Source organism: Phaenicophaeus curvirostris, chromosome 4, assembly GCF_032191515.1.
Source record: "Phaenicophaeus curvirostris isolate KB17595 chromosome 4, BPBGC_Pcur_1.0, whole genome shotgun sequence".
NCBI lineage: Eukaryota > Metazoa > Chordata > Aves > Cuculiformes > Cuculidae > Phaenicophaeus > Phaenicophaeus curvirostris.
This window is the reverse complement of record NC_091395.1, coordinates 72,040,875-72,067,210: the sequence shown is the minus strand read 5'-3', so window position 1 is coordinate 72,067,210 and position 26,336 is coordinate 72,040,875. Positions and strand designations below refer to the sequence as shown.

At 40.8% G+C, this 26,336-nt stretch overlaps 1 protein-coding gene across 1 annotated transcript in view; it reads left to right on the top strand.

Annotated features, from left to right (window-relative positions):
• Positions 1–25,629, top strand: part of POLR1A (RNA polymerase I subunit A) — a 37,664-nt gene extending 12,035 nt beyond the window's left edge. The window contains exons 13-34 of the mRNA XM_069856508.1: positions 1,829–2,083; positions 2,434–2,625; positions 3,444–3,587; positions 4,030–4,213; positions 6,052–6,134; positions 6,248–6,406; positions 6,733–6,831; positions 8,311–8,463; positions 8,642–8,724; positions 9,434–9,599; positions 10,106–10,327; positions 11,334–11,548; positions 12,160–12,327; positions 13,899–14,034; positions 14,460–14,617; positions 16,330–16,444; positions 17,127–17,243; positions 18,658–18,936; positions 19,538–19,738; positions 20,511–20,628; positions 22,078–22,242; positions 24,633–25,629. Coding sequence (XP_069712609.1) covers positions 1,829–2,083; positions 2,434–2,625; positions 3,444–3,587; positions 4,030–4,213; positions 6,052–6,134; positions 6,248–6,406; positions 6,733–6,831; positions 8,311–8,463; positions 8,642–8,724; positions 9,434–9,599; positions 10,106–10,327; positions 11,334–11,548; positions 12,160–12,327; positions 13,899–14,034; positions 14,460–14,617; positions 16,330–16,444; positions 17,127–17,243; positions 18,658–18,936; positions 19,538–19,738; positions 20,511–20,628; positions 22,078–22,242; positions 24,633–24,733 — 3,513 coding nt within the window. The 3' untranslated portion in view covers positions 24,734–25,629. The remainder of the gene's footprint in view (positions 1–1,828; positions 2,084–2,433; positions 2,626–3,443; positions 3,588–4,029; positions 4,214–6,051; positions 6,135–6,247; positions 6,407–6,732; positions 6,832–8,310; positions 8,464–8,641; positions 8,725–9,433; positions 9,600–10,105; positions 10,328–11,333; positions 11,549–12,159; positions 12,328–13,898; positions 14,035–14,459; positions 14,618–16,329; positions 16,445–17,126; positions 17,244–18,657; positions 18,937–19,537; positions 19,739–20,510; positions 20,629–22,077; positions 22,243–24,632) is intronic.
• Positions 25,630–26,336: the final 707 nt, after the last annotated feature.

Sequence of the window (26,336 nt, the reverse complement as noted above, 5' to 3'; positions counted from 1 at the left end):
CGTTGGAGCAATCCTACACCTGTGGTGGGTTTTTTAAACACTGCTTCTAGTACTGTCCTTTCTAGTGATTCCAATGGGCCACTCTGAAAAGACGTTAGAGGGGATGTGAGAAAAAAAGCTTGATACTTTGTCAAATTCAAAAAAACCATTTTTTTCCATCCTGAATTTATTGCTTGTGTTTTATGCTTTTATGTTCCCATGTCTCCCTGTCCTTGTCAGCAAATTCTGTCTTTTTTTTCTCCTCTCCTTTTGGAATATTAGATAGGTTCTGTATTTGAGTGGTTTTTTGGTGGGAGTTGTGAGAGCTGAAATCCAGTATACTTGCAGAGTAGGTACAGCACCAGCAGTTCATGTGACATGTCTTCTAGGACTGGAGTGCCTGTGAATACATATGGATTAGTCTTCTGTTCCCTGTCAGCCGTGCTGGTTGCAGCACTGACCAAGGGAGGAGTTTTAGCACTCACTACTGTCACCTGGGATCCATCTTCCCGTCACCATCTCATTTTACAGATGACAAATCAAGAAACTACTACACTCATACCCGTCTGTTTGTACAGACATTAACATTTGTGAAATGCTTAGTGCTCATATCTGTTGTTTCTTTGGAGCTGCTGGAGGATTTCAGTTCTCTGTGCTACAGCTTCATCAACCTTTTCAGCTACTTAATAACTGTATCTCCGTCCCTTGCAAGAGTTGAGAACATGTTTTTTAGCTGATAGGATGGAAGTTTTGCTGATGAATAATCTTTTCAGTGTCTGTTATATATCCCCCTGTCTGTTAGAGGCATGGTAGAGATGTAACATTTAAGACTGAGTATCTCTGTGATAACAGTTCTCTCCAAACCCATCAGAGGCAAATATAACAGTATTTAGGTTGTACAAAGCACTTATCATACTTCTGTTGATAATCACTTAAATGGGTCTCTGGGTGTTATTGACAGAGGAATTAAAATGAGACTGTTTGGGGAGACTCCGTTCTAGATAAGAATATATTGTGTTGTAAAAACTCTGAAATTAGACCTCAAGAGATCCGTGGCCTCTGCTTCAGCTACTGGGTCTTATTATTATCTTATTCTAGGATGTCTAGTGCTGGGTGTACATTGACAGGCTTGGGCTTGTTTAGCCTAGAGGAGAAAAGGCTCTGGGGAGACCTTGTAGCAGCCTTCCAGTACACAGGGCCTAGAGGAAACCTGGGAGGGGTTCTTTATCAGGGAGTGCAGGGATAGGATGAGCGGGGATGTTTTTGAGATAAAAGAGGGGAGGTATAGATTAGATATAATGAATAAATTTGGTACTGTGAGGGTGGTGAGGCACTGGCACCAGAGCAGTTGTAGATGCCCCATCCATGAAGGTGTGCAAGACCAGGCTGGATGGGGCTTTGTGCAGCCTGATCCTTGTGGCAGGGCTTGGAACTGGATGATCTTTAAGGTCCCTCCCAACCCAAGCCATTCTATGATCAATTCAGCCCAGTGGGTTTATTTATAAATAGTTTATTTTTTCAGTTTCAAATGACATAATTTCCTTTCTTTTTCAGTCTTCAATACTTGTATTGCCAAGCGAGAGGAGAGATCGGTAGTGTGTGGCTTGCACGCTATTGACTTGGTTTGATCACTGTGGTTTGTGGGAGTTAATGGCGGATATGAAACCTTGGAGTGTGGTTTGGTGGAGAGCAGAGGGTGTTCAGGGGCAAGCAGTCTTGGTTCTCAAAGTTTTGCAGAGAACGTTATTATTAGAAAGAAAATACTTGGAATGTATATGTATTTTAAGCCACATTCTTTTCAGGCATGCGTGGAAACTCCTTATAGGCAACAACTCAAATTCTCTTGCAGGTATGTCGGCATATTAAAAACGGTGATGTCCTTTTACTGAACCGCCAGCCCACTCTTCACAGACCCTCCATCCAAGCTCATCGGGCCCGAATCCTGCCTGGAGAAAAAGTGCTGAGGCTTCACTATGCCAACTGCAAGGCTTACAATGCCGATTTTGATGGTGATGAAATGAACGCCCATTTTCCCCAGAGTGAGCTAGGCAGAGCAGAAGCCTACACCTTAGCTTCTACTGACGAACAGTATCTGGTGCCAAAGGTAAGTAAAACTGGCAGATGAATTTATTCCTGTGTGAAATCACTTTGTTTTATTTTTGTTTGTTTGTTTTGCCTAATGATAAATAAGATTGATTTTTCTAAACTATTATTTATAAAATGTTTTCCTGGATTCTGTTTTGTCTCCATGCTTTTCCTTCATCTAAAGAAGGCCTAGCGCATCCGAACAATCTCTTTCCTTTTAATGTCCAGAAGAGATTTAGTAGGTACTTGTGGTGTGATGGCAAGTGCTTTACAAATTACTTCATTGTTTTTATCCAGCTGGAATAATTTTGAAAGTTGCTAGCACATGACTTATTATCCCCAACCCCCTTTTTCTTGTTATCTCTTTAGGATGGGAAGCCACTTCCTGGCTTGATCCAGGATCACATGATTTCTGGAGTCAGCATGACAATCCGGGGCTGCTTTTTCACCAGGGAGCAATATATGGAGCTTGTGTACCGAGGACTAACAGACAAAAAAGGAAGAGTTAAAATCCTTCCTCCTGCCATTATGAAACCACAGCAATTATGGACAGGAAAGCAGGTGGTTAATAGTTTATTGGTCTAAAGAATGCTAGTGGTTCCAAAGTAAACAGAATGGTAGTGTTATAACCTGTGCTGCTGAGGATTGCTGAAAAGCCAGATCCTGTCATCTAGTCAACACCATGTAGATCTTGGTGTGTGTTATTGGAGCTGTGAAAGTTGTCTTTCCTTTAAAATGACAGTACTAGAATAGGACTTACTGCTCTGAAGACTGTTGCAGACAGAAGTACAGTGCTGCCATTTACAGGTATGGGAGCACAGAAGGATATAATTTCTTGCTCACAGTACACCAAGTTATACCAGTCATTGCTTTTAAATCTTTGAACTTAAAGGTTGTAGGTAAATACTCTGTTTTTTGACTTTTTTATTGAGGTCATCATTAGGCTGATGTAATATCTGGGAAGCCCAAGTGAATGCTCCATTTCCTACTGTTAAGGGAGTTAACAATCCCAGTGTTCTGTCCCTTAGCAGAGTAGGGAAAATTCTCTGCCACTTTTTCCTGTAAAATAAAACCGACAACTCTTTTTACTTATTTTTTTTACCCCTAATATATATTTATTTCTCTACTAATTGGAAAAATCTTTGGTGCCATATGTTTCTGAATAATCATGTCTCTCAGCTAATTGATCTTTCAAAGGCTAGAATAGCAAGAGGATATTCCTGTCTTGTAAATGTCAGATTCATGAGCTTTTAGAGCTTAGCTGTCAGTGTAAAAAATACATTTAGGACGTTGCTTTTCTCCTCTATGTCAAACTCTTCACAGTGAGAAGAGAATATAGGAAATAAAGAGTTCCTGACACTCTTCCTGCTTCTTTATAGGTTGTTTCTACGTTGTTAATAAACATAATTCCAGAAAACCACGTGCCACTAAATTTGACTGGGAAAGCTAAGATTGGTGGAAGAGCCTGGGTAAAGGGACCTGCAAATAGATGTCTAAATCTTGATTCAATGTGTGAATCTCAGGTATGCTGGGCAGCAGCTCTGGAGGCTGGACTGGGATGTACTTTAATAGAATTGTGTATAGAGTAGAGGAGTGGGGGAGGGAAGCAGAGGGGTTGCAAAGTTCGAAACAGACACCAAGCAGAAGGTGGTGATTAGAGGGTAGGTCTCAGGGTCACAAAAACCTCTTTTCTAATGCTGACTGATGAAGATTCCATCTAGTTTTGTGAGACTGTGTGTCTTCACTCTTAGACTTCATAGTTGGAAAAATACAGATGGTGTTGCAAGTTTTATTTCTGCTAGGAAGTCTAGAAGCATAGGTAATTGATCATATTTAACTGTTCACCAGTAAGTGGGCTTCTTTAAACTTAAACCTGTTTTCATGTAGATTACACAGAAAAAACTGTAGAGATCATAATAAGATCAAAATCCCTGTTTTCCTTAAGAGCTGTGTTTTATTTTTCAGGTTATTATTAGAAGTGGAGAATTACTGTGTGGAGTCTTGGACAAAGCTCACTTTGGCAGCTCTGCCTATGGCCTGGTCCACTGTTGCTATGAAATCTACGGGGGTGGAACTAGTGGGAAGGTGCTAACATGTCTGGGACGCCTCTTTACTGCTTATCTGCAGCTCTACAGGGGGTTTACAATGGGTGAGTAACATGAGGACTAATTCACCACTGCTGTAGTGCTCCAGAGGGTAAAACCAGACATTATTGGGCGTAATTCATGCTAAGAGGTCAGTAAATAAAGTTTCCAAGACTCTCCTTGACTGGGATGGTTGTTTGCCAGCCTTTTTTTTGGCCCTTCTTTTTCTGGTTGGTGCATAGTTGGCCTCCTAAGCACAAAGTAAAAGTATAATCTTGAATATGTCCATCTACATCTGTCTTCTTTCATGCTTAAGCAAAGTGCCTAAATGTCTTATGTTGAAATTCTGTTCAGATAAAACCTCCTAGGAATCTTTGTTTTTACTTCTCTGAAGTAAAAGTTTTTCTGAAGAAGTCTAGTCTAGTCTAGTCTAGTCTAGTCTTGTCTAGTCTTGCCTATCTCATTCTGCTGTAAATCTTTTGGTAAATATGTGACTTTCATTACAAACTCATACAAAAATGCACTTGGCAAACAACAGAAACTTGACCTTCACTGTACTCTTCTTGCAGTAGTTGAAATATTTCAAGTGACTGTGTAGAACATTGCAAGATGTTTTTACACTAATTAAATACTTAGGGTATATAGCAGCAGGAGGGTTTAAATTGGCTTTTATCTGAAGATGCAGTATGACCTCTTAAGGGTTACACAGAGGAACAGACTGCTGTGAGGCAAGGAAAAGAGAGGGAGAGCTGCTGAAGTGAGGAAGGTGATGAATTTACTGTGAGAAAATGTGTTCTGAGGGTCAGGGTGCAAGAACTAGTTGATAGTGAACAAAGGAGATGGAATCGTTAGATAAGTTAAAACATTAGAAAAATAGAAGTGGGACTGGAGCAGGAGTTCAGGGTTTAGTAAAGATGAGATGATTCAGGACTGAGCGAAATGAGAGGTTAGGATGAGATTAATAAGGTTGAGGAGAAGGAGTCAAAATGGGAGAGACAAGGTTGAAATAGGAAAAGCGAGAGCAGGCAATGGACATAAAAAGTAAGGATAGACGACATATAATGGAGCCATAAGTTCCTTTGCCTTGCAAATGTGTGTATAACTAACTGGTAAAGTGTCCCACTTGTCCCTCTGGAATCACTGTATGTGTATCTGGGGAGGAACCTCTATATGTGATCTAGCACCGCTCCCTGCTCAAAGCAATTCCAGCCAGATCAGCTTGCGCAGGGCTGTGAATATCTTCAGGGATGGTGATTACATGACCTCTCTGGTCCCTGTGCCAGCATTTGATCATATACATTAAGATAATTTGTTTCCGCTGGAAGAATATGTTGTTTCCTTGTATGTCTGAAGGACAAACCAACACAACTTTCAGCCTCTCCTCATCCATTGTGTGCTCTAACCATTTTAGTGACTTCTGCAGGACTTCTTACAAATAGCCTGCAGGAAAGAGTTAGGGTTCCAACCTTTGATTTGTTCTAAACTGTTGCTCTCCTGGTCCTGTCGTCATAAGGGTTTGTATTCAGCTTAGCTGTTTTAAAACTAGGAAATGACAGATGCTCCAAAGCTTGGAAGTGGATGGAAGAGAAAAACCAGTTTGATGTGCCTTGCCTGTACCGTGTTTTTGTGCAAATGTACTGGTTAGGATTTTATAGACGCTGTTGGAGTTAATATTTCTTAAGTTAAGGAGTTTATTTTGCACCCTAAATCCTTAGCTTAGCACTCGGAATGTTTTTTTTCTTATCAGACTGCAGTTAGTCTGATTTTTAACAATTATTTTATCTATAGTTGTGACTTTCTTTTCCAGCTTCTTGCTCTCAAAATCCTTGGCACCACATGTGGTTCCTTCCTTGATTCCATTTCAGTTTAGATAATTATGTGATCTGTTACTCTTCTTTAACAGGGATTGAAGATATTTTGGTTAAACCTGAAGCAGACCAAAAAAGACAAAAAATCATTGAGAAGTCGGGTGAACACGGTATTGAAGTGAGTCTGTCTTGCAGAATTCTTCCCCCTGTCCCCAGCTAAATGTTTCTGAAATCCTGTCCTGTTTAACGATGTCTGCTTAGCACCTCAAAACCCATGTATTTTATTTCTAGGCTGTCAGAGCTGCTCTTAATTTGCCAGAAACAGCATCATATGAGGAGGTCCAAGGGAAATGGCAGGATGCCCATCTCTGCAAAGACCAGAGGGATTTTAACATGGTTGATCTGAAATTCAAGGAGGAAGTAAACAATTACAACAATGAAGTTAACAAGGTTGGTATTGAGACATCTGTGTGTACTAATCTTGTTTGGAGACTTTTTTATTAAGTTAATTTTATGTTGATGAGGACTGCCTGATCTTTCTGGAGGCTTAAGCTTTCCTTCTGTCCTCAGCATGAGGTTTCACATGCTGCCTTACCAGTGCACCTTAACCTTATCCTTCCTGAATGAGAAGGTGGCATAATATTCCAGATGCTTTTAAAATTATGAATGGGAATGTGGTTATTTGTGCATTCACTTTTTTAAAGCCTTCAGCAAGAATTGCTTTGATTTATTAATGATGGTTTGATTTTGCTCCCTTCACCCTCTCATGACTCTAGGTTTGTATGCCACTTGGTCTTCACAGACGCTTTCCAGAGAACAATTTGCAGTTGATGGTGCAGTCAGGAGCCAAAGGATCTACTGTAAATACAATGCAGGTAGGGACATCTGGAATAGTTAGCAGTGACATGTGTTGATTTGTCCTGGAATGTAAGCTGTTGAGAAGCTCTTGTGTGAATATCTCCTGCCAAAGCAAGATTTTTGTTTTGAGCTTTGGGAATGAAGGTCTTAGGAAAAATTTTAGAAGAATCTATTAGAGACTTCAGGGGATGATGGAGGAGAGTCAGTGTTTATAACAACCTTCTATTTTTGAATCACTTCTCAGTACGTTAGGGTTTATAGAAACAGAAGACTGTCTTTTTGTAAGGAATGCTGCAGTTTATACAAACAAACCTACTGCAAGAGAAAGAACTTTTCCAGGCCTCTGTTGAAGACTGTCTCCTCTTATTTTCTTCTTCCACTGCTAGACAGGAAAAACTAAATCTTACTTTAATTTTGGTAGAAATGGCAAGGATGGTTTTTTTCATTTTGCTTTCTGTAACACAGATACCAAGCAATAAGCACTCTATAAAAAGTCTATCTAAAATTCATTCTCTGAGAGAGAATGTCCAAAGCTCAAGAGAAAAAAGATTCTGTTTTGGAGTTTTTATTCTGTTGAGAGGTGGTGAGGCTCATGTAAATATTTTTTAAGTCCCTATGATATTTTTAGTTTCATATCTCTTTGTATTAAAATAAACATACAGAATCATAGAATCACAGAATGGTTTGGGTTGGAAGGGACCTTAAAGATCATCCAGTTCCAACCCTCCTGCCATGGGCAGTGACACCTCCCACTGGATCAGGCTGCCCAAGGGCCCATCCAACTTGGCCTTGAACACCTCCAGGGATTGGCCAGCCACAGCTTCCCTGGGCGACCTGTTCTAGTGCCTCACCACCCTCATCGTGAAGAATTTCCTTCCTAACGTCCAGTGTAAATCCTTCCCCTTCCAGTTCAAAGCCCTTATAAGAAGTCCCTCCCCAGCTTTCCTGTAGCCCCCTTCAGGTATTGGAAGGTGGCTGTAAGGTCTCCCTGGAGCTTTCCCTTCTCTAGGCTGAACAATCCCAACTCTCTCAACCTGTCCTCATATGGGAGGTGCTCCAGCCCTCGGATCATCTTTGTGGCCTTCTCTGGACCCATTCCAGCAGTTCCACATCCTTCTTACGCTGGGGATTCCAGAACTGGGCACAATCCTCCAGGTGGGGTCTCACAAGAGAGGATTAGAGGGGCAGAATCACCTCCCTTGCCCTGCTGGCCACACTGCTTTTGATGCAGCCCAGGGTACGATTGGCCTTCTGGGCTGTGAATGAGAGTTGAAATGTTGAGGATGAGGCAGGGAGCTGGAATAAAAGGACCAGACAAGATCTTTATGCCTTTTCTGTCTATCAGCAGCAAGAACATTTAATGAACTTGGCAACATTTGGTTAACGTTTAGTGAACACATTAATTTTTTTTACTATATTTTTCAAGAATTGTTGCACTTAGGTGAGCAAGACGTTGGACAGAAAAGTGATGTTTCCTTTTTCCTGTCCACCTTTAGATTTCTTGTTTGCTGGGCCAGATTGAATTGGAAGGTCGAAGACCCCCACTGATGGCATCTGGGAAATCTTTGCCATGTTTCCAGCCTTATGATTTTTCACCTAGCTCAGGAGGATTTGTGACCGGCAGATTTCTGACTGGGATCAAACCTTCTGTAAGTTTAATACTACTTGTGCTTATACTGAAGCTTATTTAAATACAGAATGTCTGTGATTATAGATAAATCAACTTTATGTACCCTACTTTTATACGTAGCTTTTGCGAAACAGCATAAATTACTGGTCTTGGTGTACTTCTCAGCAGAGTGCTGATGGCATTGTGTTTATGTTTAGGAATTCTTCTTTCACTGCATGGCTGGCAGGGAAGGTCTTGTGGATACAGCTGTCAAAACCAGCCGTTCTGGATACCTGCAAAGGTAAGAGACATGTTTTAGAATTTGAGCCTTTTGTTTGTTTATGTGTTTTTTTGTAGAGTGCTGTAGGCTGGAGGAAGTGCCTGTATCGCTCAGGTTAACTTCAGCATACTTGCTTTTTAGAAAAGTGCTCATGTGTGAGCGTTGAATGTTTGTTCTAAAGCTGACTTTCTAGAGAACTAGATCAAGTGGAACTTTATCATCTCTAACTTATCTTTGGCACAGAGCAGAAGCAGCGAGAAATGTTTTTTCCTGGTACAAATAAAGCTGTACAAATTCCAGGCAACTCTAGTTTTTCTTGGCCACATAGTGTAGCCCTCGTCTTTATTTAAATAGCACCTCCAGTATATAGGAGAAGGTGGAACTTTTAAATTGTTTTGGAGGGTAATGAGGGGTTCTAAAGGAAGGATGTCCCCTTCTTTCAGACCACTGTTTAGTAGTGACAGCAGAAATAGAGACTAATTTGCTATTTCATTTAAAGTCACTTCAGTCCAAAGAAACTGGAAGGAGCAGTGTGCAGAAAGCTTTGTAATATCCTTACACATCTCACCTGTGTGTCATGTTTGTATGACTTTTGGCTTCTAGTGCCCTTAAGTGCAATTAAGTTATTCACAAAAACAGTATTTTTCATGTTAAGAGTTATGTCATCTTTGTTGCTTTGTAGCCTCTTCCTTTTTTCTTTCTTAGCCTCTTTCTTTTTTCTTCTGAACAGGTGTATCATTAAACATTTGGAAGGATTGGTAGTTCAGTATGACCTGACTGTACGAGACAGTGATGGCAGCGTGGTGCAGTTTCTGTATGGAGAAGATGGACTTGATATCCCTAAAACTCAGTTCTTGCAGCCTGAGCAGTTTCCTTTCATTGCAGAAAACTATGAGGTAGAAAACCTGAATCTTAAGTATTTGTGTGGAGCGAAGGGGAAGACTGAAATGTGTGGTAAACATGTGGCATATCTGTTAGAGATCCTAGTGGCATGTTTGTTTCTCTTGGTCACACCCAGACTAACCTACATTTTTATTTGCCATTATGTTCAAAATATGGATTTTAAGCAGTCTCAATTTCAACAGAGTACCAAACACTCTCTCTCCTTTTTGTTTTCTGTTCTAACTCTACAGTTGGAACCAACAGAAATGGCTTCTTTGTTAAGTTTACAAGTTCAATAATTTCCTTTTACCAGTATCACTACTAGTTATTAAAGAATGGTGCTAGTCACATGAAGAGATAAGGAGTTTAATCTCAGCTGAGATGAAAACCTATTTTGAAGATTGTTTTACAGCAGCTGAACATATTGGGTGGCTGCAGATGACCCTTTCATTTTGCTTTGCCTTCTTTTGCTACAGAGAGCATAGAGAGAAGAATAATCATACAGGTAACTTTATTACAGGTAATCCAGAAGACAAGCCATCTGGATGAAGCTTTAACAAGGATGGAGTCTCACCGAGCTACCCAGCATTTCAAAGCCATTAAAAAGTGGAGAGCCAGGCACCAAAACTCTCTGCAAAGAGAAGGAGGGTTTCTAATGTTTGCCCAAAAGAAAATGGCAAGTGTAAAAGCACAGATTCCAGGAGGAGAAATGAAAAATGGAAGAGATCCTGCTACTTTACAGGTAACACTAGGTGCTGAGATACGTAACTGTTAGCTTGTCTTCAAGTGTTAAGCTTAATCACTGGTTCCTTTAGTCAGCTATTCTGAATTTGTGTTGCTGTTGTCACTTTTAATATTGTCAAAGCTGTTTGGTCTGGGGATTCATTTACTGTTTGTTCTTCTTTTTCCAGTAGATAGGGATACACATTTATTTCTGTCTCAGTATGTTCTAAAGCCCAGTTGACAGACTTCCATACCATAAGCCAATTCCTCCTTCATAAAACAAGACATGTAAAAGACACTTTTAGCTCATTTTCTGTATTTTTTTCTAAGTTGGTATTAACTTTTTCCTTTATTAAATGTGACATTTGAAATGTTACTTGAAAGACTAGCAGGAGACTGAAGAGCAGAAATAAAACTGATCAGCGTGAGTAAGATAGAAGTTATGTTCAAAGTCTCTGCTGGACTATTGGGCCTGAGTGCCAACAACTGAGGGAGGGGACATCCACAACTTGCCTGGGCAACCCCTTCCAGTGCCTCACTATCCTCATTGTGAAGAATTTCTTTCTAATGTCGAATATAAATCCTCCCCCTTCCAATTTAAAGCCATTCCTCCTCATCCTGTCACTACGTGCCTTTGTAAAAAGCCCCTCCCCATCTTTCTTGTAGGCCCCCCTTAGGCAGGCAGGTACTGGAAGCACTAAAAGACTAGGTATGTTGAGGGGGCTCACTCCCAAGTTAGAATTGTGCTTGGAGGGCTGTGTTTTACTGCTTTCTGGAGTAGTGACTATGGACAGACTATTTTAAGCTTGTGAAGAACCTTAGAAATGATTTGGGATTGAAAGTATAAGTATCAGAAAATGGGAATGTCATCTTTATAGCTAAGTTGTTATTTGCTATGTGTTACATAAGCCTTTAAGTTTTAATCTGATGATCTTTTCCTCCTTTATTGCTTGGTTGCTGCGTTCTTTAGTTGTAGTTTCACTGCAGATAAATCACCCTGCTTAAAAATCTCATCTTATTTTCAGTTATTAAAGATGTGGTATGAACTGGATGAGAAGAAACGAAGGAAGTACACAAAGAAGGCGAACAAGTGTCCTGACCCAAGTCTTGGTGTTTGGCGTCCAGATACTTATTTTGCATCTGTTTCAGAAACATTTGGAAATGGAGTTGAAGATTATATCAACAAATGGGAATCTGAGAACAGACAAAATTACATGCACCCAACGCTTTCTTCTGATAGGTAGTAGCTTCTCTGTCTTTACTTCTTTGCACTATTTTTGGGCTGAGATTTCTAAAGATGAGAAGTTTTTGGTTGTTGTGGCCTTTGTAAAACAGATTTGTGTTGCAGATTGGTTCCTGAAAACTGTGTGCTTAGTGTGCAGTGAAGAGACCCTGGGTATCTTGTTTCTTCCAGACCTGAGTTTTCTGTGTTGCTAAGGGCTTTGGCAATGGCTTTATGGAATAGCAGCAGTGTATTGCTTTTCCCTTACATATTAAATAATACTTTACAGTAACAGTTAATACCAAAATACACTCTTGCCACACCTTGGAGATAGTAAGGCAGGTAAGATGAACAAGTGAGAGTAAATAGATTCTCTTTTGACATTCTGAGAATTAGCAGCAGAATTAAAATTTGGCTTGGCCAAGGCCTTGGTTCTGTGTACATGGGCTGCGTTTGTCAGATCAGATTGGGGTTGACAATTTTACAGCTTCTGAAGTGTATTTATCCATAAGCTACCAGAAGAACCTGTCTGAAAGAGATAATTTTATTAAACTGAATGATGTTGCAATCTCTTCCAACATCTTTATTTTGTACTGCTTTGAACTAAACCTCTTCTTTTCTGTCTTCAGATTAAAGGATTTGTTGTACTTAAAGTGGCAGCGATCTCTTTGTGACCCAGGAGAAGCTGTGGGTCTTCTTGCAGCTCAGAGTATTGGGGAACCTTCCACACAGATGACTCTAAATACCTTCCACTTCGCTGGCAGAGGTGAAATGAACGTCACATTGGGTATTCCGAGGTGAGAAAGCTGTGTGCTCAGTGGGTCCTTTGCCATTTTTTGCACTTACGTACCAGTGCTTCATCTCTCTGGCAGGCATATGTGTAATCTTGAGGGCAAGTGATCCTTTAGTTTAATTGTAAATTGTGCCTGTTCAGAAATATTTTAACGTTTTACAATTTTACAGTTGTTTTGGTTCATTTTACAGGTACAGAGTGTCTTTGAACATTCCATGTTCTTATCTGATGTATGACAAATCACTTGTTTGTTTCTGTATTTTATTCAATACAGTATAAGCCTAAAAAATGGTGCTTTGTGGGTTTGCCCTTCGGCAATCTCTTCTTCCTCCTACTAGTTTTAAAACCTGTTTGTTTCACATACTGAATTTCCCTGCAACTATGAAATATGGTATATTTGGTTTATTATCACCAATGTAGACAGTGACCTGTTTTATAGCAGTCATGTTTCCTCTGGCTCTTCTTTATGCTGCACAAGTTTTACCAGCCCGTCATCGGCTTGTTCTGAGTAAGATGGGTGGTGACCCTGGCCTCTTGTATGTGTGTGTGTGGTGGGAGACGGTTACGTTACTTCAGAGAAGCAGGGAATCATAGAATAGAATCATGGAGTGGTTTGGGTTGGAAAGGACCTTAAAGATCATCCACTTCCAGCCCCTTGCCATGAAAAGGGACACCTCCCACCAGACCAGGCTGCTCAAGGCCCCATCCAGCCTGGCCTTGAACACTTCCAGGGAGGGGGCAGCCACAACTTCCCTGAGCAACCTGTGCCAGTGCCTCACCACCCTCACTGTGAAGAATTTCTTCCTAATGTCCATTCTAGGTCCTCCCCCTTATGATTTAAAGCTATTCCTCCTGGTCCTATTGCTACATGCCCTTATAAAAAGCCGCTCCCTGTACCTTTCCTGTAGGCCTCCTGCAGGTACTGGAAGGCTGCTCTAAGCTCTCCCTGGAGCCTTCTCTTCTCCAGGCTGAGCAACCCCGATTCTCTCAGCCTGTCCTCACAGGGGAAGTCCTCAAGCCCTCTAATCATCTTTGTGGCCTCCTCTGGACCCATTCCATATCCTTCTTATGTTGGGGATTCCAGAATTGGACACAGGATTCCAGGTGGAGTCTCATGAGAGCAGAGTAGAGGAGCAGAATCACTTCCCTTTCCCTGCTGGCCACGTTGTTTTTGAAGCAGCCCAGGCTGTGGTTGGCCTTCTGGGCTGCAAGCACATATTGCCGGCTCATATCGAGCTTCTCATGGAGAGGGAAGAGGGAGTGAGTATGGGGAGCATGCATTATGCATCTGTAGGAAATAGGCTTCATTAATTCTTCTGTTCTTGGAACAACTTATCATCTTTAGTCTCTCCCTGTAATTGAGTGATAATCTAATTAAGGCAGTAGAGCTCCTGTTGCCCTGAGCCTCATAAGGAACTAGGAAAGCAAAAAGGAGCAATGCAGTGGTAACCACAGCTCTTGATGCATATGGTGTTGGTAGAGCTGGCAGTTGCTGCCTAATTAAATGAACTAAATATTTATTTGATTGCATAGTGCTTTTATCACTTAATTTGAAAGATCATTCTTTATTTAAAGGTTGAGGGAAATCTTGATGGTGGCCAGTGCAAATATTAAAACGCCAACAATGAGTGTTCCTGTATTCAATACCAAGAAAGCTCTCAAGAAGGTGAAACAGCTTAAGAAACTGCTTACAAGAGTGTGCTTAGCTGAGGTGAGCCTCCTATTCAGTGTATTCTTTGAGAGTCTTCAAATCAAAATTTCCCATTTGAGCTCATCAGTTAGGCTGCCTTTGTAGCAGGTTCCATTTTTGAAAGCTTTTCTGTGGGCACAAGAGGTCCAGAGAGTGTGGGTCAGTAAAGTGAAGCTGTTGGCTCACTAAGGAGTGTGGCCTTTTGTGAAGGAGTAGGAACTAACGCCTCTCTTAGTATTGTCTAAGTTAATTGTTGGGAGGAGTTTAAGCCAGAAGGGGTGCAGTGGGGTAAAGCTCTTTCACCCAGGAGCTGTTGCAAAGTCTTTAGAAAAGTTTACCGGTTGATCTTGTGTAATTCCAGTCTCATATGCAAAGCACTGGAGTTGCAGGGAGTAAATGAAGTGTCTTCATCAAAGGAGTAATGTTGCTATCTGGGGCTTTTGTAGGTTTTGCAGAAAGTTGAGATAGAGGAATCCCTGCGTGTGAAGTGCAAGCAGAACAAACATCACCTCTACAAAATCAAATTCCATTTCTTGCCCCATGAATATTACAAAGAGGAGAAGTGTGTGAAGCCCAGGGACATCTTACACTTCATGGAAACAAGGTGAGTTTCCTTTCAGATACTTTAATATTTGGTCATCTTTTGTCTTTCCATGGGCTCTGAGGGTCACTGCATGTTGTTTATCACTGCTGCTGTGTTTTTCAGAGCAGATGTGTTTGCAGAAGCATCTATGCAGTTGCTTTTTATGTCTGGAATAAAACTGTTAATCAGTGGTGTGGTGACAGTGCAGAATTGTGTCAAGGCAGATCTTTCACATGTCTCCAATGTACTCAAAGAAGAGCTTTATAAGTAACATCTCATTCCTTATCTTTTAACGTTGGTGCTTTCATTGAACAGAACTAAGCCTTGTATTTTAGAAATGGTTTTAAAAAATTAAGTCAGAAAAGACTGGATATTTTTTTCTCATTTCTTTTTTTTTCTCCTGCTTCCTTCCCCACATCTGGCTAGATTTGTTTAGTTAAAAGTAGAACATTTAATGATAAGGGTCCATTGAAAGCTATTTTTGATTTGCAAAAAGGCTTCATTGATTTCTTCTTCCTTCAGGCCACATGAGTTCATGCTGGGTTACTGTATTTAAAATTTTGTCTGTGTTCATTGGTTTAAAAAAGAAAATAGTCCAGTAGTAAACTTCTAGGAGGAAGTGTTGATCTGCTTGAGGGTAGGGAGGCTCTCCAGAGGGATCTGGACAGGCTGGATCCATGGGCTGGGGCCAACGGGATGAAGTTTAGCGAGGACAAGTGCTGGGTCCTGCACTTGGGACGCAACAACCCTATGCAGCTCTACGGGCTTGGGGAAGATTGGCTGGAAAGCTGCCTGGCAGAGAAGGACCTGGAGGTGTTGATTTACAGCGGCTGAACATGAGCCAGCAGTGGCCCAAGTGGCCAAGAAGGCCAGTAGCATCTCGGTTTGTATCAGAAACAGCATGGCCAGAAGAATCAGGGAAGTGATTCTGCACCTGTACTCAGCATTGGTGAGGCCACACCTCGAATCCTGTGTTTAGTTTTGGGCTTCTCACTACAAGAAGCATGTTGAGGTTCTGGAGTGTGTCCAGAGAAGGGGAACGGAGCTGATGAAGGGGCTGGAGAACAAGGGTTATGAGGAGCATCTGAGAGCTGGGTTTTTTTAGCATCTGAGGGGAGACCTTATCACTGCCTACAACTACCTGAAAGGAGCTTTCTAGCAAGGTGGGTGTTGATCTCTTCTCCCAAATAACAGGACAAGAGGCAACGGCCTCAAGTTGCACCAGGGAGGTTCAGATCGGACATTAGGGAAAATTTCTTCAGTAAAAGGGTTCTTGGGCACTGGCAGAGCTGCCCAGGGAGGTGGTTGAGTTCCCATTCCTGGAGGTCTTTAAAAGACGGGTAGATTAGGATTATGATTTAGTAGTGGACAGGTACGGTTGGACTTCATGATCTCAAAGGTCTTTTCCAACCAAACAATTCTATTATTCTAAACCATCTCTTCTGAAGGTCAGTTTGATGTGCAGATTTTATGTCCAGATGAGCTTATAATTGTAAGCTTTGGATGTGTGGCTGCGTCTCTGACTGTAAAAGAGATGATATCAACACTTTTGATCCCTAAAGGAGCAGAAGAGGGTTGAGAAGGAAAATTATTTCCCTTATCCTAGAATTACTTCTGCATCCCTCAGAGAATATGGCCTGTCCTGAGTTGACTGGCTTCTTTAATTTTCTGACAACTTGGACTTGCCTGTGGTACTGCTGAGCTTTGACATCCTGGGTTGCTGATTCTTTCAGGTTCTTTAAAATTTTTCTGGAAGCAATTAAAAGGAAGAATGCAAAGATGACATCTTTTACTGAAATCAGCACCCGGAAGGCAACTCGAAAAGACTTAGATGGTGACCAAGACAAGGTACAGAGAAACATTACCTCAAAAATGCCTCACTTCCTTTACCTGGTTTTGAGAACCAGGATTTGGAAAAGAGTAGCATGTTTCAATGTGAACACAAAATGTGTGAATACTTTATTACTTCTTAAATACTTTCTTCATGCATAAGCTGTCTTTGCATTGCCATCAAATTAACAAGGCAATATTGTGCATTAACCTCTGATTTACTTAAAACTGTACTCTGAAAATGCTTGTTTATTTTAGCTTCAGTGAGATAAAGCAGGTTTTGCTCCCAGATCAACGTCCTGTTGTAGCAGTGGCTATCAAAACCTTAGGGAAGATCCTTTTTACAGTGATAGGCTTTTGCATGTTCCTTCTGCTAGAGTGGCAGCCCATCAAAGGCTCTCATACTAGCAGGCTGATAGCTTATCTGTTTCGTAGACGTTCATCTTGTTTTATGTTAAAGTTATGAGTGTAAATTCATTATTTCTTTATAACAGTGGGCTTATGGTTGGACTCGATGATCCGGTGGGTCTCTTCCAACCTGGTTATTCTATGATTCTATGATTCTATAAATTAGTTTGTCCTTAAAGGTAGAACAGTGAACAAGGGGTTGTTAAATTCCAAATGTCTGGCTGAAGCCTTTTTATGTAATTGATGCTTCCTAGCAGTCAGCTTGATTATCTGGTGTGTCATGGGTTTCTAGATACAGAATGATCAGGAAGCTCCAGCAGAGGAAGAAGAGAATATTGTTGATGCAGAAGCAGACGAAGGGGATGGCGATGCTACAGAAGCAAAACGGAGGAGGAACCAGGAAGAAGAGGTAATGATTTTCTAGGTGCTTAGCACTGCACTTGAATTCCCATTTTCCTCTGCTTTGTTCTAAATTTCTGGACTGAATGAAAGTGGTCAAGCACTGGCACAGGCTGCCCAGGTACATGGTGGAGCCTCCATCTCTGGAGGTGTTCAAAAAAACCTGCACGCATGGTACTTGGGGACATGGTTTAGTAGGCATGGTGGTGATGGGCTGGCAGATGGACTTGATCTTAGAGGTCTTTTCCAACCTTAATGGTTCTATGATTATTGAGTTGGGAAAACTACTGTTGAAACAAATTGCTTAAAAAAAAGAAAAGAATAAAATTGAAAGGTGATAGGCAAGTCTGTGTGCTTATCAGTTTTGATTTGAATGGGGAGGAAATGTACAGCAAATGTGAGCTGGGACATGCAATGACCATGCTCATCATAGTTAAGCTGAGTCACTGCTGTCCTTTAAAACAGAACCATGCGAGTTAGAGATGGAAGAGATCTTCTGGGTTTTTTGAAGCCATTTTCCTTCAGCCGTTGAGTAGATGTGTCTGGCAATCAGGTTGTCTGCTGTACAAGGTTTGATGCACAAGGAAACAAGGCTGTGCTTGTAACTCTTTTTATTTAACAAATTTGCAAATCAAATATGATCATCTTCAAAATAATCCCCTTCTGAGCTGACACACAGCTGCATTTGATGCTGCCAAGTTTCAGAGCAATTCCACAGGTCGTTTTCTGAAAAGCTGTTGAGGATCTCAGTCATTTTGCTTTCACATCTTCTACTGACGAAAAATGGATTCCTCTGAGCACTGACTTGATCTGTGGGAAGAGGGAGCCAGCTCTGTGAATACTCTGGGTGCTCAAGCACAGTGATGTTATTGGCTAAAAACTGCTTCACAGACCAAGTGTTGAGTTAATATTGTCCCAATGTTAACTCGCTGTTCACTCTTGCACACCAGCGTTTTCCAACTGAGGGCAGGAAAGACCCATCAGACCTCATAGTTCACTTTCATTTTACCTCTTGCAAATTTTATGCCATTAGTTATTTTAGAAACTTTACTGAACATTCTTTCTGGCTCTGTGTATATTTGCATGTTCACTACTTCAGAATTACAGCGTAGGAAATGGGTTTCTGTAATTTCAGCAAGAGTGCAGAGTAATTTAAAATCCTGAGGGAGACCCTTCATGAGAGTTGGATTATGGGAAGAACCTTTCTATGGGGAGAAAATCTAAGTTTGACTGTAATCACAATAACCTGTAGTGCCCTTGACTGTATTGAGAAATACTATCAAGCTCATAAAGAAGCAGAGGCTGAATTGAATCTGTTGTATTCTTTGTACTAGAATTGCATTTGCATTATGTCACCTCCTTCATGGTGTGCTTTGTTTCTGTACGTTTCTGGCTCAGATAAGGACAACAGAATTTCTTTGTAGGTGGATTATGAGAGTGAAGAAGAAAATGAGGAGGCAAACGTTGATGAGAATCAAGAAGATGAAGAGGCTGAATCAGAAAAAGAAGAAAAGACAGGTGCTGAAGAAGAGCAGAATGGAGCAGGTGGTGATGATTCACAACCTCTTTCCTTTGTGTCTCAAACTCGAAAAAAGAAAAATCAATTACTTCAGTCAATGGACTTGCGAATAAATGCTGTTCTGGACAGCCACCCGTCAATACAGGATTACATGTTTGACACTGAAAATGAGCTTTGGTGTGAGGTAAGGTGATAGTGCCCGGAAACATCGGTGTGTGGTTGCACAGTGGCTGCTGGTTTTGTCTCAGCAATCCTATGTTAGTACAGAAAAGTGGCACTACAAATAGACCTCTTGACATAGCTTTTAGGAACACCTGACTTTCAAAGCGCCTGATGGAACTTCTTTAAAAACAGGTTTTTGACAGGTTTATTGGGGTTTAATCTTTAAATATCTGATGCGTCGCTATGTAGCTGTTGATGAATACAAATAATGGCTGGACTGTTGAAAAAGCCTAAACATTTTAAAACAAACAGGCCAACCCCTGAAACAAATCCCCATAAAACAAACCCTTTGTTTTAACCCCCTTAAACACATACCCACATGCAGAAAAAACCTACCCAAAAAAACAATAGTCGGTGTAAATTTAGAGATCCTGAAAGCAATGTGGATATGTGGTCTTGGGATGTGGTTTTCTTATTAGCATCATTCAGCTCTCATTCTAGTCGGGTGTTTATGTTTCTAAACACACACTCTGCTTCTTGCCTAAACAGAAGTAGGGTTGTTATTGATCCCAGTGTTCAACTGTTTTACAGAACAACACTGCATTGGGTTTTTTTCCTCTTAGGTTTCTCTGGCGCTTCCGTTGATGAAGGTGTACTTCGATCTCTCCTCCTTGCTCGTCTCTCTCGCACGAAGCACAGTCATTCATGAAGTGAAGGGAATTACACGGTGCTTGTTGAATGAAAGTACCAATAAGCAAGGAGAGAAGGAGCTCATTCTCCATACTGAAGGGATAAACCTTGCAGAGCTGTTCAGATACTCTGATGTCCGTAATCTATTTATAATCCCTAACTTGTACGATCTTTTATATTTTAGGAAGAGACAATGGGTGATGGGTGCCATTTACATGTATTGGGAGTGATGTGTAGCCTATTCAGATCTTAAACTCTCTTCCTCCTCCTTTCCCTCCCAGATGTGTTCATGGCTCAGCAGAGCCTTTTGTCAAGGGCAGCTTGTGAATCAGTTTTTGTGCAGCAGCCCAGTGTCTAATGACAGATAATTCCACACCATGCTCGTAACTGTCTCTGTAAATGTTACTTGAGGGAGTTCTTCCATCTAAATGAATTGCAGTGCTTGGAGATGAATAGTCTGTTATCTAGCCCGTAACTCTACAAGTACATGATTGTTTTAGGCTACATCTTCTTTACTGCTTTTTCTGCAAATTCTGGCTGGCTGAGGCAGACTGGGCATTGTATTCTCTTGCTTGGAAGGCTTTTAACATGTTCCTCTGCTACTTGGGACAATTGGTTTGTTTGCTTTCTCTAATTTCAGATAGTTTTCTCCTGTGGGGAGTTTTGATTCCAGTACTCTCATTCATGTATAAAAGGCTGTGATCATCAGCTTAAATGTAAATCGCCAGAGAAATTTTTATCTGTGTTTGACTCTGACTCTGAGCTGTTGCCTGGTTGATCTGTAACTATCGCTGCTGCTTAAACCACTGGAAAATGGAGAAGAAAAATTATCATAGCTTAAGTTATTTGGAAATACAGAGTAACTACTATCCTAACATATATCTGTGGGGTTTTTTTTGCTTTTAGATTTTGGACCTGAACAGACTTTATTCCAATGATATTCATGCCATGGCTAAGACTTATGGTATTGAGTCTGCCCTGAGGGCAATTATAAAGGAAATAAAAGATGTGTTTGCTGTATATGGTAAGATTTCTTTGCATTTTGAAAGATAATCTTTACTAAGATTGGAAAACGCAGCCACAGCGCTTACGAAGTTGTCTTTACATGATCTTTTCATTTATGTGTGTATTTTTAAGTTGTGCTTTTTGATCGTTTTAAGCATTACAGACTTTGTTACTTAATTATTAGGTTCTGTTTAATCAGTAGACAATTCACTAGACAAGGCAGAATTTATGCCTCCTTCACAGAATACACTTTTGTATTCTGGTACATCTATTTTTTGCAAGCTGGAAGGTCCAGACACATTAACTGTTAACGTCTGAGGAACCCAACTGTGTTAGACTTGTGTAGTGGCCCTGAGTAGGGGCTTAATCTTGCCTCGCTCTAGATTTTTAATGAAGGTGTCTAGGCTCCCTTTGTAGTTGAGTTTATATCTTTCCTGGAATAGCTGTGCTGCATTGTCTGAATGTTCTTCTCTCTGCATAGATTATCCAGAGACTCCAGAATTAGGGAAGATGTCCACCTTCATAAGCTGCTAAAGTTAGGGATATTGAATTTACCTGAAGTGAGCTAAATCTTGGTATGAATTAAACTATTGAAAAGAGAGAAGATTAATACAGTAGGAATTCTAGCAACCAGTTATATTGAATAGATTTGCCAGCTGGCAACCCAGAATGGTCTGACCTTCAAGTTGTTCAGGAACTGCTAGGTAAATGTTGACAGAGCTGTTGAAGATCCCCCACTCTGCAAGTGTTATTTAACAAAAAATGTGCTATTTCTTTTTAGACTAAATGGGGTTTTCAGTGGATGCCTAACATCATGTCCAGAAAATAACGTAACCTTTCTGAGGGGAGTTTTAGATTAGACATTAGGAAAAAAAATTTTCCTGTGAGGGTGGTGAGGCCCTAGCACAGGTTGCTCAGAGCAGTTATGACTGCCCCGTCCCTGGAGGTGTTCAAGGCCAGGCTGCATGGGACCTTGAGAAACCTGATCCAGTGGGAGGTGTCCCTGCCCATGGCAGGGGGGTTGGAACTGCATGATCTTTAAGGTCCCTTCCAACCCAAACCGTTCTACGATTCTGACTCCGATGCCTGGTCTAAAACAGGCCACCAGGTGAGGGGCCGGAGCTCATCTCCATCACAAATGGATCAATGTGTAAATGGATCTATGTAAATAAAGATGATACAGACCACACTGATTGTATATAGAAAAACTGTCGCCTTACTGTATTGTTGACAATTTAATTTCCCTGAAAAGTTGCTGGATTATATTACAGTGAGGCCCGCCCCTCCTGGATATTTGAGGGGAGCAAGTAGCCAGCTACGCACAGAGAGGCACAACTGGTAGAACAATGTTAATAGAGATGTTCTCTATGTTGCTTAGACTCGGGGGTTCTAATTTAGACCTTCTATATTTAAAAAGAATACCTTAGCCCTTGAATGCTCTGACGATCACTCGCTCCTCTGCTCTTAGGCATTGTGGTAGACCCTCGGCACCTTTCCCTTGTGGCGGATTACATGTGTTTTGAAGGATTTTATAAACCACTGAATCGTTTTGGAATTCAGTCCAACTCTTCCCCTCTGCAACAGATGACATTCGAAACCAGCTACAAATTCTTGAAGGAAGCAACAATGATGGGTAAGCGGTTCAGTTTGAACTATATTGCAGCAGCCTTTCACATATGCTTTGATTTCATCGTAAAGTTCCACTGTTTGGAGTAATGGATAATTGCATTAGGAAGAAATGCCAAAGGCTAAAATTTTAATTAAGCCGTTGCCTAGGAAAACATTCCAGATGTTTTTAACAAAATTATGTCAACTTAAATGAAGTCAGCTCCCATGCGTAATGTGTGGCGTCTATGACTGCTTTAAGAATTAGATAGGCATTTTTATAACAAACCTTAAGATTGTTAAGATTTGTTACAGCAAAGCCTTTTAAAGGACTACTAATTCTGCCTTTTTCTGTCTTTACCATTAAAATTGTCATCTCTGCTTTCTTTTCATATCCCTATTATAAATCCCATAATATAATTTCTTCTCTCATCTTGCTATTCAGAATTTTATTGTGATAACAGTCCTGGTTGTTCCTTTGATTCTGTTTCTCTTCTGCTTTGTAGCACTTTACTGTCTTTGCTTTTTTCCTCGAACACAGATAAACGGTCACGTTTGCTTGTCTAATAGTAGATTTCTTGTGCCATTTGAGATGGCCAGGAGTCTCTTTCTGCCTCTCTCTATGCAAAAATCGTATGATCTAAGTCAGTCATTAGACAATTTGCTTGATCTCATGCTTTGGATACTAATTACATCTCCCTTTTGCAATAATCTTGGTTTCTGTCACTTGCCAGTTGGATACTCTCATTCTTGGATGTTCCTGTGTTCCCTTGTTACCTATTACAAACAAGAAGCTCTCAACATGACTTCTTCAACTTGTGACTTAAACTGTGTTGCACAGATGTCAGAGATACTTTTATCACTGAATTCCTGTTTATTAATGCCCTTCTATAACTTTTCTGCAAATGTAATTTGTGTTTTAATGAGTAGTATTGGTTACAATTGACTTGAAATTCATCTGAAAATCAGAAAGGAAAAGTGTAAATCTCAGGTGAAATTGAATAGAAGAGGATGCTATCACATATTAACTTAGAAATAACACAAGTTTTTTGCCAAGTGAAACGTAGTTTTATTTATGGATAATATTGAATAAAGACACAAAGCGCATACTGACAGAAGGGCAAGGAGAATTGGCAGGAAGGCTATGCTGATTACAACTGGAGGGAGTTACTGATTTCACCACAATGGAAATCAAAGCCATAAATGCGGATTGCTGAAATCTGGATCTAATTTGCTTTAATGGAACTGATAACTTGACTGTACAAGTAACAAGATACTGTCAGGGTGTCTGCTTTATGCCTCTGGTCAATAAGGAGAAAAGGAGGCCTGTGACTGCTGTGCACAGCTTATTGAAGAGATGCCTTGGAATGCAGGCGTGACCCAGCAGGCTGCTGCTCGGGGTTTGGTCTGCAGAAAGTAGACCAAAGGCAGCATCAGAAGTAAGATTCCTTCAGCTGTTTACTCGAAGAATAACTCTTTGTGAACATCACCTGAGCAAACAGCACAGTTACGACTGTCGATGAAAGCTTTCTTTTCTTCAGCTGTCACAGATTTTGGAGCAGCTGTTTAATTATTCAGCTGTAGCTGAGATCAGATCCGCAAGCACATGCTGTTCACTGGGCTGTGTTGCAGCTCCTCCCCCACCCTCTGTGTGACAGAAAGCTCAGTACATTTTGCTCAGTAGAATAAAGATCATCCAAACTTATAGAAAGTTTAACAATTTTCCTATCTTTCAACTGCTCTAATGACAAACTTTCAGCTTACTGGAAATTAGGATGAATGAAAACCAGCCTAGATACTTATAAAAACAGTGGAAGCCAAACAGTCCGAGCCAGACATGTCATCTGGAGAGCTTCCAAATTTCTGTGACACTATTTCACTACAGTGAGTAACCACAAAATCAAAGGAATTCATGGAATGTCTCTCCAGCGAAAAGTTCTCTTCATATCTAGCCAGAAGGATTTAAAGCCCACATCAAAAGGATTCACTCTAACAAAGGAAAAAGGCAGCAATGAAAAGAGAATCTTTTTGGTTTTGCCTCCCTGATGTATTTTTTAGCAATCTATTTAATCAGCAAAATGCGTTCACTGGCAGGGCAAATCTGTGTTCTCTTAGAACTCAGAGCGTGTTGTTTTTTCATGCTGAATAGGGAGAGGTCAGTAATGTGTGGCCTAATTCTTTGCTTACATAAAATGTCTGGGATGAGATAACAGTAGTTGTAGAAGGGGTAGGAGGAGTTTTGGAGTCCTGCTCTCAGAAATACAAATTCAGTATAAGCAGTAGGTGGCGGTGCCTTTCTGAAACTGGGGAGGCTGAACCAGATGACTTCTTGCACGTAAACCAAAATGCTTTTCGGCACTGACCTTGGAGAAACCTTTGGAAACATCCTAATTTGATTTTGTTTGAATTCTCTTACAGGTGCCCATGATGAACTGCGATCCCCTTCTGCATGTCTAGTAGTTGGGAAAGTTGTTAAAGGAGGGACTGGTTTGTTTGACCTCAAGCAACCCCTCACATAGTGTTCTGGTTATAACTAAAGGATTCTGATTTAAATGTTCATCATAAGAGATACAAATGCTCTACAGCTACGCAACAAGGGCACAGACTGTATCCCCAGTCATCTTCTCTGTGCCAACAGGTTTATTAATCTGGATACCTGATGAGCCTAATCCTTTTAATGAGAATGACTGCACCTATAGAACCTGTTCTTTGATCCAAAGAAACATTTATTTAGTGTAAAAAAAGAGTTTTTTGGTTTACATAGAAAAGAATCAAATTAAGGAGACCACTGGGGTCTTGCACAGGCTGTTCAGCAGCTGTGACAGACAGAAATTAAAGCAGAATATGTTTATGCTGTCTAACTTTTGTGGGCCAGAGTCCCATGTGGGTGGGTAGTGCTAGTTTGCACACGGTTATTACATGACAGATTTCCAGGATTGGAAATACTGAAATCAGAGTCATGAGGGGTGCTGGGCAGCGCTGTGCTGAAGCTTCAGTGTTATATGGAAGTGTCTGCTTGAGGCATATTCTCTCCTTTTGGTGTACTTGGGTGCACTGCCATGATTTTTATAAGCTTTAGAGGATGCATTTCCCTTTCCTGTTGCTTCCTTATTAAGAGTTATGTGTCTGAGACATGGCTGTTAGATTTCTTTTTTAGCCAAAGAACCAAATTCAGAGTTCTGATGGTTTCTATAGGCATTTTCCAGTGCCTGCTTCTACAGCTTCTTTGTGTGGAGCAGATCTCTGCACAGTGAGAAACCCAACATTTGATAAAGATTTATTCCTTAGATGGCAACGTAGCTGCTGTAACAGTGACTACACAAAAGGCTCTTGTATGAATTACTGAAACAGAATTTTTAAACTGTTACTACTTAAATATCAAAGAGGATGTTTAATAAAGGCCATTGCAAAGAAATATTCTGAATGTCCTATTATGTGGCTGTGTTACCGAGGGGATTTTGTCACGCGGCCAACAGCCATCGCTTTGACTCTGGTGGCTGCTGAATATGACAGAGCTGAGAGCTGTTTGCCACTGCTCAGCAATCAGACTTCCTTGTTTATACATTTGATTTTAATCAGAATGGAATGCGTGCAAGTAGTTAAAATACTTTGGAGTTTGCTCACTGCCATATAAGCAGGTTTTCGAACAGATTTCAATGCCTGATCATTCTCAGTGGTGCCCCTAAGCTAGTGGAACAGTGCCAGAGCTCACCGAGCCAGCTGAGCAGCTCCTGCGGTCATGGGGAATCGGATCAGGTGGGGAGATGCTGGCTTGGGATTTTGAACGAGCCTCCGTTGGGTATCTTGATGGACTCCATTCTCCAAAACTGTGACAAATGTACTTTCCTTATGTCTTTCTCCAGTCTTAGCCCCAGCTCTTAAAAACATATAATTCTGTGAACATCTGGGAGAGAGTTAGTTGAATACAGTTTGGCAAATGATTAGATGGGAAAGAACAAATTCAGTAACAAAAATACTTTAATTGCAGGCTCCAGTCTATACTCTTACAGACTATTTGCTGAGAGATATCCTCAGGGGTGTTTGCAGTACTGCAGTGAAGAGCATCTATGCCACATTTTCTATTTGGAGATTCAGCATCCTTTAGATCTCTTATGAATGAGT